The sequence below is a fragment of the Anser brachyrhynchus genome (genome assembly GCF_964034855.1).
Source record: "Anser brachyrhynchus genome assembly, chromosome: 16".
In the NCBI taxonomy this organism is placed as follows: domain Eukaryota; kingdom Metazoa; phylum Chordata; class Aves; order Anseriformes; family Anatidae; genus Anser; species Anser brachyrhynchus.
In genome coordinates this window covers 10,006,697-10,022,625 of record NC_137734.1, presented here as the reverse complement: position 1 = coordinate 10,022,625, position 15,929 = coordinate 10,006,697, and the positions used below count along the sequence as shown (strand labels likewise).

Below are 15,929 nucleotides of genomic sequence, written 5' to 3'. Positions count from 1 at the left end.
CCAAGAGGAAGAATCCTGTCTCTCCATGTAATATCATGGGGATGAAAAAAGTGGCCAGAACTGAAGCAGAATACTCTTGGTCAAAGCATGACTGAAGAAACTGATTTATGTCTCTCTGGCTTTCGGAACTATTTTACCGAAGTAGTACTTTCCTACTTCATCTTTCAAAATTCCAGAATCTAAAATTTAGGGATTTTCAAGATGTCTGCTAATTCCTTTCCTCCATCTATCTTCCTAGATGTGGATGGCTAGCGAAGAGGTGACATGAAGGTAGCAAAAGAGAAACCCTAATAAATCCTGAACCCTAAAAAACACAGGAAAACTTTACCAGCAGCTCACACAAGAGACTGAGGGGTGAAGAATGGCAATATTCATGTAATTACAAGCTTTAGAAACTTACCTACTGTTTAGTAACATTCATTTGTACAGGTTAGCCAAAAATGATCTCAACTACTTCCTTCCATCAAAACGAAGAAATGATAACAGAAACTTTAATTCCATTTATAAAACAAAAAAGAACAGCTTATTTGATGAAACAATTATACAAGTGCCACATGTAAAGCCCTTTGTTCATTTAAAGCTACATAGAATCAAGTTTGTTCGTATTTTCTCACATTAACACCACTGTAATTTACTCAGCTGTAACAGAATTAGACTTTCGAAGGTCAAGACTAACCAAGATTAAGATTCAGAATGCTTCCCGGAGTAGAAGTTCTTTCTTGCTTAGCAGAAATTGGCGTTGACGCTTGAGGAGAGAAGGGTTTGGGACTGCCTGACAAGCTCCCTGCTTGACCTGCTCTTGTTGGTGCTGGAGAAGCTGAAAAAGTACAAAATTAATAAAGAAAGATTTAAAAATAATCACAATAAAGCCATATTCACTGGGACAAAACAGCTTTTAAACCTTCAAAAGAAGGGAAAGGATTTTTGTTTAATAATTTCAACATCATGTTATAACTCCACTGTAACTTACAACTGTCTCTTATGCTTTAGTTTAATAAAAAAGAAGCTGTAAGGAAAATCATGTTACTATAGCTATTAATTCTATTCAGGCCAAATGAATGTTTACCCTCAAAACAACTCAGTTTTCAGTGAAGTTTCTAGCTTTCGAGATTTAGTTATTTTAAATGTAAACAAACTCTGACACTGAACTGCTATCTATTTAATTGCATGTACGCAGGTAAACACTTCAAAAAAATAAAACTAGCCCATTGTCTAGATATATTAGTAGAGAATTAAAAACACAAATCATACTAAATTTAGTGCAGTTGGAGATTACTGATGAAATCTCATAGATAAGGTACTAGGATATTCTAACACAGTTTGGCAAAATTCTGTGCTCTGATCCTTCAAAATGTATGCAAAGTCATGTTTCAAAAACAAACTTCTGGAAACACCCAATCTGTCTAGAAAGGGAAACATCTGTAGGCCATTACCTGAAAAGAAAGTCTAACTCCTGTCAGCAAGAGTTGTCCATTAAATCTCTGCTTAATGCTCTGAAGCTGTCATTCTAAACTCACTGCTGAACAATCTGTGTTCCCCAGTGCCTAAAAGACTGTCTATATATTTTTTCACATTCCTAAAAGGTAGTGATATCTGCTGTTTCAGGAACTCTTTCATAGAATCATAGAATGGTTTGGGTTGGAAGGGACATTAAAGATCACCTAGTTCCAACCCCCTGCCATGGGCAGGGACACCTCCCACCAGCCCAGGTTGCCCAAAGCCCCATCCAGCCTGGCCTCGAACACTTCCAGGGATGGAGCATCCACAGCTTCTCTGGGCAGCCTTTGCCAGGGCCTCACCATACTCATAGTAAAAGATTTGTTTCTTATATCTAATCTAAATCTACCCTCTTTCAGTTTAAAACAGTTATTCCTTGTCCTATCACTGTAGTGCCTTATAAAGTCTCTCCTCATCTTTCCCATAGCCCCCCTTAGGCATTGGAAGGCCTAAGGTCTCCCTGGAGCCTTCTCTTCTCCAGGCTGAACACCCCCAGCTCTCTCAGCCCATCTTCACAGCAGAGCTGCTCCAGCCCCCTGACCATCCTCTTGGCCTCCTCCGGACATGCTCCAACAGCTCCATGTCCTTCTTGTGCTGGGGGCCCCAGAGCTGAACGCAGCGCTGCCGATGTGGAGTGGAGGGGAAGGACCCCCTCCCTCGACCTGCTACCTGCACTTCTTTTGATACAGCCCAGGATATCATTCCAAGTTATTTCCTTCACATCACTCCATCACTCAAAAGATGCAAAGGAAACATCCCTATGAGTGGCATACAAATAAAAACATTCCTGTTTAAGGATAGTGCAGTCCTACTACTAGGATTTTTTTTCCTTTACAGCAAACAAGTAATTTCATTTACATTTTAATCAAAACACACAGGTTCCAGTAATAGGTCATCTAAGTTTATACATGAAGTAAATATTACAAAAATTGGCATTTGTAATAATATACTGGTAGAAATGCCAGGTGGGAAAGTGACTATACTACTTTAGAATAGACTAAGACATAACAGAACAGTTCAGCTGGAAGAAACCTTCAAAGATCATCCAAGGCCAGTTGCCAGCTGTTAAGTCAAATCTGGTATTTCTGCGCACTGTAAAACAGGATCTGTAAGTTGCGAGGAAAACTTTAAAAAAATCCCAAGAAATACTATGATAACCAGGAATCCTGAGTAATAGGAGAACATCTGTCGTCATCTATTATCTTTATCTGATAAAACAGCTTTAATGTGATTTCCCGTAATTATTGCCACTATTATGAAGAAATAATAGTGTGGTATAATTAAAACTCTACATCTTAAGACAGAAAGCAGTACCTGTAAGCTACACCTCGTGTGTGAAAGATGTACAAACACATATACATGATAACTGATCTATAAAATGAATTATTTCTTTTGATATGTTATTGTCTATTGAAATGTCCATATCTTTTCATACACTTAAACTCATCAGAGTTACTTTATCTTCACTTTCATAAGATGTACAGGATCCCATCACAAGATAACGTGTACCCAAATGTCATTTCACAGCCTAGATTTTATGGGCTAAGACGAATAAGATTCCCAAACCACTACCTGTCAGATCTACTGTCCATTTGGCCTTCATGTTTGTCTGTTTAAAAAATTATTTGACAGTACACACACTGCAGAACAAAGGAATAAGCATTTCTATTGCACAACAGCACCTCCATAATAAGCTACATCCACTTCTTTGAAGGAGCCTTCTACAGCTTCCTCTAATGTTATTTTTAGTATCAGATCATCTAAAATAAAAATTTACAAGGAAACAAGCTTTCTCTCAAGATTTATGTAAAATTTGTGTAAAAAATATATGTGAATCTTGAGAGAAAGGAAGAAGAAAAATTTATATGAAAGCTTTTCCTAAACTTAATGCTTCATTTGGGTTACAATTTCAAGTCTAACATTAAAAAAATCTATGATATTGATCATATCAAAACTAAATAAAATTTAGGAAACTTCACTGTTATCATGCCACTTCAACCATTTTTTCCAGTCTCCAATTTCTTATATATCTTCATCCATCCTTTATATGTAGCTTTTAGAACTTCCCTTATTTTTCAGTTTTCAAGATCAAGAAACTTGAAAAGCTTCAAAGTTTTTACAAGTTTTTACTTGATTATATGACACTATCAAAAAAAAAAAACCCAACTCTTTAAAAGGAATCTGAAAAATTAGACCCTGCCAAGAACTGTACCAAATCCATTAGCAATTTGGAAATTTTCTATTGCTCCAAAATATGTGACAAAAAATGCAGAATTGTGCGATAAGTCTGAAGGAATTATTTGCAGCTAAGCTATCCATACAGGACTGCTAAAAGTTTATCTCCAATCAATTTTAAAAGCATTATCAAAAGTTTTTTAAAAAAAAAAAAAAAAACAGAAATGGAACATACTGATTTTTTTGCAAAGAAATTATTTCAACAAAAGCAGTTTAATGGACACTAATATTAAATAACATCATATTGGGGGGGGTGTCAGACAGTGATGATCTTAATTTGATGGATGCTTTGCCTGAGCAACACAGAATTAGCTACCATTTTGTCTTTCACTACATTGTAAGACTGCGAAGTCCAAATTCTGTATTCACTGCTCCTATTTCTGTTTAACTACTCTGCCTGTACAACTGTAATTTTATCATATTTTAGCTACTCAGTTGAGGAACACTAATGAACACCATGAAAAAGAGCTATCAATTTTTAAATAGAATATCTCCTAATCATAACAATTCTAACTAGTAAATTAAACAAATGCAGAAGTCTTGTACCTCCTTTTTTTTTTACCTGTATTTTTCTCTGTAAAGTCCATGGATTCTTCGCTTGCACTAAAATGACTGGAAGTTGCTTTTTTCTCTGCATCCTGTTCAACATCAGATCCAGTGTGCACTGATGAGTTTGTACTCATTGGTGACCGTGGCATATCTGTCAACGAAATCCTACGACCAGTACTACTGCTCAACATAGGCTTGCTCATTAGAATCTTGGGCGATGCTGTCATATCAAAGTTCAGTTTGATTTTCTCCTGTTTGTCTGTCTTTGCAGTTCCAGCAGTTGGGTTTGCAGGATCTAACAACATTTGGTATTGATTGTTGGGAGTATATGGTGTCCGGAAAGGTGCATAATTAAATACTCCAAACTTTCTACGAATGTTATCAACATAAACCTCCATTTCTTGCATTGCACTATTGAAGATGCTTTTAGTCTTTTTCACAGAAAAAGGAATTTCTTTTGACATGAGGTAGCAATTATTTATTGGAACCCAGGCCCTATAAATAAAAAAAAAAGATGATATGACTACATTTCACACTATGAATTGACTTTGGCACCTTTTTTTTTTTTTTTTTTTTTTCAAATTTTGATTTATTTTATCCTAATTGTAAAGATATGCACATCTCAGATAATTTCAAAGGACTACCTCCACCTTCTTTTAACAGTTCAGTGCTTAAGCTGCGGTATATAAGTAATTGCTTGTCTTAGATTATTCCTAGCTTATTTTACACTTCCCCAGTAACACATAAAACAGGAATAAACATTGGTCAAGTATGACGAAACATACTTAACCAAAATAGTCTATGGAACTGTAAGATGACCGTTACTAAACAATCTTTCCATTGCTCATAGCAGAGAAACAGAAAAACACAGTTCAAGAAAAAAAAAAAAAAAGATTTCAAAACAACATTCTTAAATATACAACAATCTATTTTTACACGTAAGGTAAGGGCAATCAAACTCCCCAGTGCGAGGAAAAATTGCTTCTCTCCAACAAATACTGGAAAGATTTTATTCATCATGAAATGAGCCAGACTCTAAAACTTTGCTTTCCAAAGAAGCTCAGGAAACTTTGACTTAATAGTTTCATGGCCCTGTACAGTTTTAAAGCACATGTTTTTATAACTATATGGATTTGTATTTTTAATTCATTATAAATCAACTAGTTTTTACCACGGCTTTCTCCATCTAAGCTGCAGGTTCACAGGTACAGAATAATTAATACCTTTCAGAGCAAAACTGGCATTTTCAACACAGATAATTTTTGTCCATTTTTTAAATCTACAGTTGCATGTTCATTCCCATAGTGTTTATACAATACTTGGTTCGACCCTTAAGAACTGTAGTTCTTTGCAGCACAAAATCACAGTCACAGGAATTAACGTGCATACTCAGTGAGATTATATAGGTGTTAGTCTTACGAACACGACTTGCATTCCACAAAAACTTATAGGCTACAGTATTATATAGCTTGTCAGGGTCAAGTTTCAAAAAAACAGAATCCAAAAACTCTGAGAGCACAAAATTACAATACGCATTTTTTAACTACAGCCAAAAACATCCTTTGGTTAAATTCTCACCTGTCATGTTGGCCAAAGAAACGGGCATCAACTTGCCCATCTTTATCCCTCAGTGCTTTAGCAGGCCAGAATGGAAAGCCTTTGAGTTTAGCCCAGACCAAAGGATGAGGATTGCTCTAGAGGAAGAGGTAAAACATACATTAAGAAGATACAAGCAGTATTACCTTCAAAATTCTAAGTGCAAGTACCACAGATGACCCATGAGCAAATATCCTGTATTTGTGGACTGAGAGGCTGCAAACTGCTTGCTGACATTCTGACATGCTGATATTTCTCACTGAAAGTATGCAATCTGACAGCTACACATCTTGAAATGGGCTTGTGTTTCCACAAGGACCATGATTTGCATGATGCACAACCACAAGCCAGTGGTTCAGTAAACTGCAGCAGTTTTCCTTGACTCACTAACTCCTCAGTAACCACCACAGGTTGAAAACAGTGAGAGGATAAGAAGTCAGAGTCAAATGAGAACTTTGTTTAATCTATTATCTAGGCTACCGTAACCCTTAACTTACACAAGGCTCACAAAACCAATTCTCTCGTTTTTGGCAAGCAGCTAAGTAACATTCCGGACACACTTCAATTTCATTCATCTGAAAAGGAAGACCAAATGGTTATTTAGTAGCTTAAACACATCTAAAGTGTGATCAACAAATATTATAATGTTAACCTAATTTACTAACATAATTTTTCCATAATTCTGTGGTCATAAATCAACCTTTACTTGTCATGAACTCAACACCGTTTTGACAGAAACCCATCTTTTTCTACCCCTGTAATGTATCATTTCCAGCTAATGAACTAATCTCATTTTTACACGTCTCTTCAGATTATGTGCTATGCTGTCATTTACTCCAGTCAAAAAAAATACATTCTTGCTTTGTTGATGTATTTGTTCCAGTGATAAAGAATTATTTATCATCATTTGTTCCAGACACAAAAATATAACCTCAATTGGGCATTTAATTTTATAATAATTTAGGCAGAACAAAAAATATTTTGTTCCTTATACTCAGATTACAAAAAACATTTAAGAAATCAGGCTCAGGTTACACATGCAATTTTTTTCTGTCAAGAATTGATACAATCTCAGAATTTAATGCATATCATGCATATTGCTGTGTCAACCCGGGGGTGAGGAAAACGCTTGGCACAAAGTGTCAGATCATCAGACAATTTATATCAGTGAAACACTATTCAAAAATACTACATTTAGAATAACAATTTTTTGTAATGCGAAACATTACAAATTGCCACTGAAATAAAATCAGTGCAAATGATCAGTTAAAAACACAGGCAGCCGTTTCTGTATTTATTCACAGGACTTTCATATAGTAACAGCAAATGACACACACAAAAACGTATTTATAGATCAGAAAATCTGTCTCTTTTTCCAACTCAAGCATTCATTTGGAAAGATAAGTGTCTGTGCAGATTCCATATGTCTCCTTTCTCCCACCACCCACCATTGAAAGTCTTTATTATGTATAGAGAATATCCTAATGGAAGACTCTTTAGCAATGCCCTTTTCAAAATCATTCCATAGGCCATGGATATGCATCTCTAAACAAAAGAAAGCCTACACAAACTAGAGTTATGTAATATACACAATAGAAAACATTATTTCAGTCACAAGTACAAGCAATGGAATGTGTTTCTGCTTTAAAAATACAGATAGAACAATCAAATTAACTGGGGAACACATACCTCATGCTCACAGATTTTGATGATGACTTTTGCTGTTTGTGTCAATTTGTGATTTCCTAGGGAAACAAGAAAAATGCTTTAACCAAGAAAACTTATGCTAAAATTGTGATAAAATCAACCGGTTTTAGTTTTAAAAGTCTGTATTAAAGACAAAAGGGAATATCTAAGAAGATAATGCAAAACTAGTATACACAAAATACATACTTGTAAAAGAATTAGGCAAACAATTATCTTCCCAACAAATACAGTAAAACTCTTAGAATGTTCCCTTAAGCCAAGTGCAGCCTGCCCACTGCTGATACACTGTAAAGCGACCAACATGTTGTATCATTTCCTCAATTAGGTCTCCTATAAAGCACAGCATCATGCAAAACACTAAAGCAATGTATCGTCAATTTGAAAAAAGTTTAAGGTGGAATGAGCAAGTGACAGCACAGGCAGTATTTGGTACTAAATTATATGTACGTCAGCTGTTTAAAAAATTTTGTCGTGTTTAGGAACTACAGTAATTAGCGAAAAGATACTTTCAGCATTTGCAAGCATATCTACAACTTGATCTATTACTTTATCTAATCCAAAGTTTCATATTCAAGGACGTAAGTACACATGTACATAACTACTTACCCCCATTGTAAATAATGCAGTTGTGCAAAATCCATTTGGCATCAGCCAAAAATGCTTCAGTGCAACCGTACATTTTCTTTTTAACATTCTGGAAAGAAAAAATTAAAAATGTATCAGGAAACAGAAATGAATAAGAAGTGACAGCTTTTTCCTGAACAGTTTCCTACCATAAGTCATACAATTAATAAAACAAACTACTTATTTACAGTAAAACCTGTAATTCTAAATACTTAAGAATCTATCAAATTCATAATGGTTTTTGATTGCCCTGAAAACATATGAACTAAATCAATTCTAATAAAACTAAATTCAATTCTTCAATGTTAAAAAAAACAATACCAAGAGAAAAAAAATACATCATCTGTTAATTTCCTGAAACAATATTATTCTACTGGCATGTTACTGTTCCACAGAACTCTTTTTTTTAATTTTTACAAGGCCCAGAAAAAAATTATTCACCATATCACATAAGAGAGGATGTTTGATACTCCGACCTACCAACTGGGTGAAGTAATTCATTTAGATAAAATCAGTCACATGGATTTGTCACAGCTTTATAACACAGACATCAATGTCCACTGTAAGGGCACAGAGAATGAAAATGCTTGCTGACTCTTCACCAAGTAGTAGCAGAGCAAAGCTCTGCAGTGCTCCACTATTTATTAACACAGTAGAGAATAAAGAACTTCATAATGTGAAGCACCTAGCTTGTTATTGAATTGACAATCGAACTACAATAATCCAACTCTTTACTGTTTCCTTTTTCTTCCACATCTCAAGTGCAGTGGAGATTATAGTATTTGTTGAATGATCAGTACGTAAGTCTGGAATGACCCCTGGTCACACACTCACATGGTCCCAAGACAAATCAATGTACCGGTGATCCATTAATAGCTAACAAACATGATGATCAAATGCAAACTCTGATTAACGAAGTCTCCCCACAGGATGATTCCTGGAATTAGATGCATTTATACAGGAGGAGGTCATCAGTGTAAGTTTGTCTTTTTCATACTGTTTTTCCTTAGCATTTGCTACTGGTTCAGACAAAATAGCAAATTCATTCAGTGGGCATATGATTATTTTCAAGCTATAACTGAACTGGCATTTATATGCAAAATAAACTACAATAAAAAAAAATAAAATAATTTCTAACAACTTCTTTCCTGCTTCCCAACAAACACTCCAGGTATCTTAACCATAGCAATCAAACTGAAGGGATCTTCCTCTCCTTGCTTCATACAAACCTTCTCTAATGTACAAAGGTCCATTGGATGAAAGATATATTCTGCATAATCTGGGTGTTGATCCAGTGAAACTGGCTTTTGAAATGGCTCTGTCTGTTAGGAAAAAAAAAAATCACACTGCATCTTAATATTGAACAGTTTCATTAATATATATTTTTCTAATCAGGCACAAAAACAACAGGTTATTAGTAAAATGTCTAAAGGGCAAAATATTTCTATAGCCTTCATTAAACATTATTTTTCTAGCTGCATTTTCAAAATGCTTTGATTGTCGACTCAATATCAACAAAAACTGACACTTTGCTTCTGAAAAGCAGCACTTAAAGCTTCTAATGACTCCTCCTAAAAGAAGAGTATTGACCACTCCAGAGTAAAAATACTTCAAGAGCTAAAGTGTATCAAAACTAAAGAGTAACCTTTCCAGAAAGTGCCACTATTGTTCTGCTAAAATACTTATCGTAGAGACACCAGAGTTGCAAAGAGCCCATGATTCCACACATCTGGTTTTCCCAACATATTTTACTGTAACATTGCAGACAGACTCCTCTAACTTATTTACAGGTACAAGAAAGGAACAGGAGTTAAAGCAAGCCATGGCAATTCATCACAGCATCTTACTTTGATTTACTTTTTTCTTCACGTGTGAAAACTAGACAAAGCTTGCACAGTGAAGAAAGAGTGACCAGAAACCGAATCATAGAATCAGTGACTGGAACATCTGAAACTTAGAAGCATGTTGATTTTGAGGACTAAGACAGACTTGTGGAGAGAGGAAGTCAAGAGGAAACAATTTTGCCTCCAAGACAAAAATTCATAGAGCAGCAATCTCAACTGGCATGCAAGTTGATGGCATAGGTTTTCACCACATTGAGTGAAAAATATTCGGTGTTTTACAAGTATATGATACAACTAATATTTGTGGTAAAAACAATTTCTCCTAACAGACAGATGCTAGTTTTTCAATGGTTATAATGAATTACCAAACAGTGTCTGTGCTTACAATCTTGCCCATGTACCTGGACTGGTAAGAGATCATATCCTGTCATTCCCTTTGTATCTTAGAAATAGCATCGTCCACTTTCAGTGAGTGAGAAAACACAAAGTCCCCCTGGGAAGCCACACTGTAGTTTCAGCAGGTGTACTGAAAATATCTCTGGAAGTTGCATTAAAAGTTAAATTTTAAATGCACTCCAAAACCATATATATAGTCTTAACTATTGTTTGCACCAGGTGGTAGACAGTACAGAAGCTGTCATATACAGTCCAATAAAATATGCTAGGCTCAAGATCAACAAAAGGAAGCAAAACCCAGTATTATGACAAAGATACGATCCAAGCATATAAAAAAATCTTCCTTACCCCTGGCTGTTTCATTTTCTGTAGTGCAAACTTCAGTAAATATGATAGCTGTTCAATGGTGAGCATTGTCATAGCTTTACTCTGTGTTTCTATGCATTCTGCAACTGTGATTTTCTAAAAATTAAGATTACAAAATATTTTGTCAGCAAACATTTCGAGGTGAATTCTTCTCCATCAAAACATCCCAGCATTTGAATGGAAGAAAATAACCACCTCCTATGAAACAAAACATTTCTGATGATGCAGCGTAAGTATTTCAGATAATTGTTTTACTCAATTTTAATTCTGAATACGTTAACAAAAGTTAAAAAAAAAAACTGAAACAAAATTTTAAAAAAAGGGAAAGGACTGAAAACTGCATCCATCTCCTACATCACACAAAGTGAATGTGGGAATACATAATTTCAATACAATGCAAGTTCACAGCAATGTGAATAAGTGAGAAATTAACCTGGGCTCTAATACAATAAGTGGCCAAAGAAAAACATGTGATAAACCAATTTACTTTCATTGAAGATACTATGATGCTAATTATTCTCTCCCCAGGAATCACTGGAGAGGAATGGCTAAATTCTTCCTTAGCCCTGCAGAAAAAAAAATAGTAGTAATAATAATATTCACTTGTTTACGTAAACCCTACAGTGGCAAATACTTTGAGCACTGCTGCAGAGCTATCAGCCCACAGGAAGAAGCGTAAGCTACACTAGTTGAAAATGCAGAATGTTTTCAGCATTAGAGGTGTGATAAAGGGATCACTCTTTGAAATGGGGCCTTCTCTAGAGATGGGAACACAAAGGAAGTTGAAGAGTCATGGTAAGAAGGCAAACACAATACAGGAACACATACAGAGAAGCAGGGAAGCAGCAACAGATGCCTCCTTTTTTTGTACAAATTCTTCTGGTACTGTTACCAAGAGGTCATAGAGGAATAAATCAAACGTTCAGGAATGTAAAAAAGCTGCTTCTATCTCACACACATGAAAGAAATCCACTCCTTATAACAAACTAACCTCACATTCTGGGCAAAACCAATCCCCCTCTGGTTCCGCTGTCAGTTTCAGACACTTAGCATGATAAACCCGAGGACAGAGTTCACAGCAGAGGACTTGGCCTTCCCGATGACAAACCCAGCAATAGAAATCATTCCGTCCATCCTGTGGTACAACATCAACAGGGTCTGTGGTGAGTGGCTGCTTCATATAGTAAAACGGACCATGTCTTAGTTCTGACTGAAATGTAGGCAAGAAAAACAGGTTTGGTTTCAAAACAAATTTGCATTTTTCAAATAATAATATTCATTATATAAAACAAGCAGAAATCTACAGAGTTTGATTAACATTTATGTAAGCATAATATCCTTTTCATTGCACAAAATCATTCGTAAAGAGGTTTACTTCTCATTCAGATGACAAATGCTGAATTACACTCAACACTAAAAATAAACTTTTGTGGCAAGTGAGGTCATAATGTGCAGGTCATGCAATCCAACAAATATCAGTAAATACTTTTATCTTCAAGAAAATAGTGTAGCTATAGAGGTTATATGTCCTCTGAACTCAGAATTCTGTGGGACTGTGGAAGCTAAATATTGAGAGAGATTTAGTAGTGGCTAAACCTAGGACAACTGAAGAAGTCGTGAAACAAGGAGCTGAACATGATGCAAATCTGTCCTAACTTGCAGCAATTCACAACTTTTTAAAATCAAGCAAAACACTGCTGATTTTAATTGATAAGGCAAACCACCAGTAGGGTGATACAGGAGCATATTCACATCCTTAATAGGGTGTGCCACAGCAGCATGAACCCTGGAAAAGATTTAATCTATCATTTAAATGTGTATCAGAATTTAAGACTCACAATCTCCACTGGTTTGTCTGCACTAGAAAACAGCGTTAATTTCATAAACTGCATGAACTTGACTTTCACTTGAGCCTCAAATAGCTCAAAGATGACACAGCTGATACCAAAACACAACTGTTGAAGATCCTGGGATAGCCAAAACGGGTCAACAGAGACCCAAAGTCTATTAGATTGGATTTGAAGAGATTATAACATTTATTGGAAAATTAAGTACTGTTTATCAATGACAAAGGAACTAAAGTTTACTGGTTGGTATTAATTATAGGCATGGTTTGCTGCAGAGGATGCAGGGGATGGAGGGAAACAATCTTATCTTTAAGCTATTTACTGTAATTTTTTTTGTTTGACATAAAACCATTTGTTCATGACATTATTTTAACTATCCAACTGGCTGTTTGTAGTTTGCAGAAGCATTTTGTTTGATTCTCAGGTAATTTTGTGTGCTTCCTACACCAATTAACAGCTCCGCAAGTTCTTAGGCCCTTAAACCGTCACATGCCTACATGATTCATAAAACAGTAGAACGATATGCATGTTCCAAACCTTTGCAGCATCCTATACAAAACTACTCACACAGGACAAATATTAAAAACCACAAACCATTATCATGCCAGTTTGGACTGTGATCTTTCTAGATTTATTAAGTTACGAAGGACAAGGTCTAATTATTTTCACGAACAGAGGATGTTCAAGGTGCAGAAGTGATATTCTATGACAATCCAGCTAAAGGTGTTATATCTCAAAAGATACACCAGAAGAGATATTACCTTTAATTATCAAATACGGTATAGTATTTTAAGCAAAGAAAGAACGTTACTGTAATTCCAAAAGTGTTCTGCTACCTACAGGTTCACTCAAATTTCTATGTTTTGGCAGTCTTCATTTCCTATTCTACAGACAATATAGCTAGTGAAAAGGTACTTGCTCCCACCACAGAAATGGACCAGGTATTATTTTCTGTACGTTCTCTGTGTATGTTTAATCATATAATACAAGTTTTTTTATATGGAAGGTTCTACGAGATCCTGTGGAATAAAAGGGACGAGAAAAGGCTCTTCCTACATTTCTAATGTATTATTATGCCATTCAAACCAAGATAGAAAGGCACGTGTAAACACAGAGTGAAAAAGAGAAAGCTGCAGTTTACAATTCAGAAGCATGTTTTGTTTGCAGTTGCATGCACCACGGCTATAAGACCAAAATCTCAATAGTCTATACTTATACATAGATGCAACTATGGGGCATTGTCTTCAACTGCAGACAAAGCAAATTACCAGTAAAATTTATTACATACTTTGATTTTCAAGTGGATATCCACACTAAATTTGTAAGAATTAAAGATCCTGTTTAAAATTTAAAATCTGTAAGACACTACAGAGAAATGACCTCCTAATATCTAAATAAAAGAGTCCATTTCTGCTAGAAAATGGGAGGAATTAGTTGTCTGATCAAGGATGTTCCTATCATTTAGACATCTATCAGCTTATTTTGCCTGAGCTAAGTTTAAGGACAAAAAAAAAAAAAAGAAAAAAAAAAGAAAAAAGGAATAAGACTCAAAAAAGATCCAAACAACAAAACAAAATGATAGAAAATCTCAACTACATCAAAAGACCTTTTCAGTTGTTCTAATCAGAGCAAAATGTTTTAGGAGTTTAAATTTTAACAGTCTTAAAATAAAAGCTTTGTTTTCTCATCAGTTTCACATTTCTTCAACATTTCCCTAGCAAGTGTCCAGGATGTGGAGGAGTTTAAAGAGCCTGCAGTGAAGCTCAGTAAAAGCCAAATTGGCCACAGTAAACTAGTTCATCAGTGCCTACACATGCTATTATGGGACCTGCCAATTACCCTTAAATAAAATATACTTAACACTGAAAGACTTCTTTGGCCCGAGTTATTCACAGTTTTTGTTCCAGAATAACTGCAGTGATCAGGAATTTAATTTTGTTTCTTAACCAGTGCAATTGTACCACACTAATGTTTAATATGGATGCTATTAATGAGGAAAAAATGCTTTAAACCACAGAACTTAATCCTGTGTTTACACAATATTGGCAAAAATGTACTAACATGCAAAAGGACTTTGAACAACACAGAGGTATGTTATCTGTAAATTAGATGAGAAATAATTTCAGTAGGGCTAAAGATTGCCTTCGTGCAATCTCTTCCAGGATGATATAGCTGCTTTATAGCATTTGGTATTCAACATAATTCACATAATTCTTTCACTTGCATCATACATTGAATCAGAATTTCTCAATGTCTTCTGGAGTTCTTCTAAGAGCTACAATAAACGCTATGAACTCAGTATTCAGAAGACACTGAAAATAATGTTTCAAACGTGAAAACTGAAAAATGCTGCCAGCATGACCCTTTGATTCATCTAGTTTGATAGCAGAGTATACTGTCTGCCAATTTAAAGGAAGGGGAGGGAATCTGCATAGTACCAAGCGAAGGAGCAGCTGGATTTTTGTTAATAATTGGTAGTAGAAATGCGAATAGATGAGAGATTCCCACTGATATTGTGGTATCTTTCCTAATCTAGTAGATCGTGTCCCCAAACACTTCCTTCTAATGGTTTAAATTAATGAGAGTTATTAGTGTTGTTGTTATTATTTATATATTCCTTTATAATCCTTTTGTTCAAAATAACACTTACTGGTTATATGTCTTGTTAGTTTTATGAAATAAAAAAGCAGGACACAGGTACTCTCTCTCTAAAAAAAAAAAAAAAAAGTCCCCAAAATAAAAAATAAAGGCCACCCAAATCCAACTTAAAAACTCCTACACCCACTGCATTCATCAATAAGTATATACTTCTTATAGTACGAAAATTGTGTTTCCTAATGAGGAAATGGCATCTGTTCAGCTGTCTCTAAATCCTTGTTTCATATCCTAGCATAACAAGACCACGACTTCTCTTACCTGCTCTTTATTATTACTGTTCAATAGACCAGGTTTCTTTTTCTTTTTTATAGGACTTGTTGATGCATCTTGTGGTGAGTGGCCATTAGAGGAATGTGGAGGGCTGGGAAACTTCCGTTTTTGTGCTGTGCGTTCGGCAGAGCCAGGATCTATAACAGATACAAGCAATACTGTTAAAGAGTGCATATTAATGAACAACATTCAGACAAGGATACAGTTTGTCATTCACACTCCACCACTGAACAGAATAAAAATTCTCAACTGCCTTTCATCCAGTCACTTACAAAACTGGAATCATAGACTTGCTAAGCTGTGCCACTGATAAGTGAATTCTCAATATATTAATTTAGAT

The 15,929-nt window shown here is 35.3% G+C and overlaps 1 protein-coding gene across 11 annotated transcripts in view; it reads right to left on the bottom strand.

The window, feature by feature from the left end:
* The window catches only part of ZMYND8 (zinc finger MYND-type containing 8), a 59,105-nt gene that overhangs the window by 20,133 nt on the left and 23,043 nt on the right, over positions 1–15,929 (bottom strand). For 10 of the 11 annotated variants that reach the window (XR_013939860.1, XR_013939861.1, XM_080557577.1 and 7 more), the window contains 10 exons: positions 15,578–15,726; positions 11,806–12,024; positions 10,797–10,910; positions 9,438–9,530; positions 8,191–8,278; positions 7,567–7,622; positions 6,375–6,452; positions 5,860–5,975; positions 4,295–4,776; positions 677–817 (listed from right to left, as the gene is read on the bottom strand). Coding sequence is in view for 9 of the 11 variants with exons in the window: in XM_080557577.1 (XP_080413703.1) it covers positions 677–817; positions 4,295–4,776; positions 5,860–5,975; positions 6,375–6,452; positions 7,567–7,622; positions 8,191–8,278; positions 9,438–9,530; positions 10,797–10,910; positions 11,806–12,024; positions 15,578–15,726 (1,536 nt within the window). In the remaining 2 variants the exon portion in view is untranslated. The remainder of the gene's footprint in view (positions 1–676; positions 818–4,294; positions 4,777–5,859; positions 5,976–6,374; positions 6,453–7,566; positions 7,623–8,190; positions 8,279–9,437; positions 9,531–10,796; positions 10,911–11,805; positions 12,025–15,577; positions 15,727–15,929) is intronic. The other variant, XM_080557575.1, reaches the window with a different exon arrangement.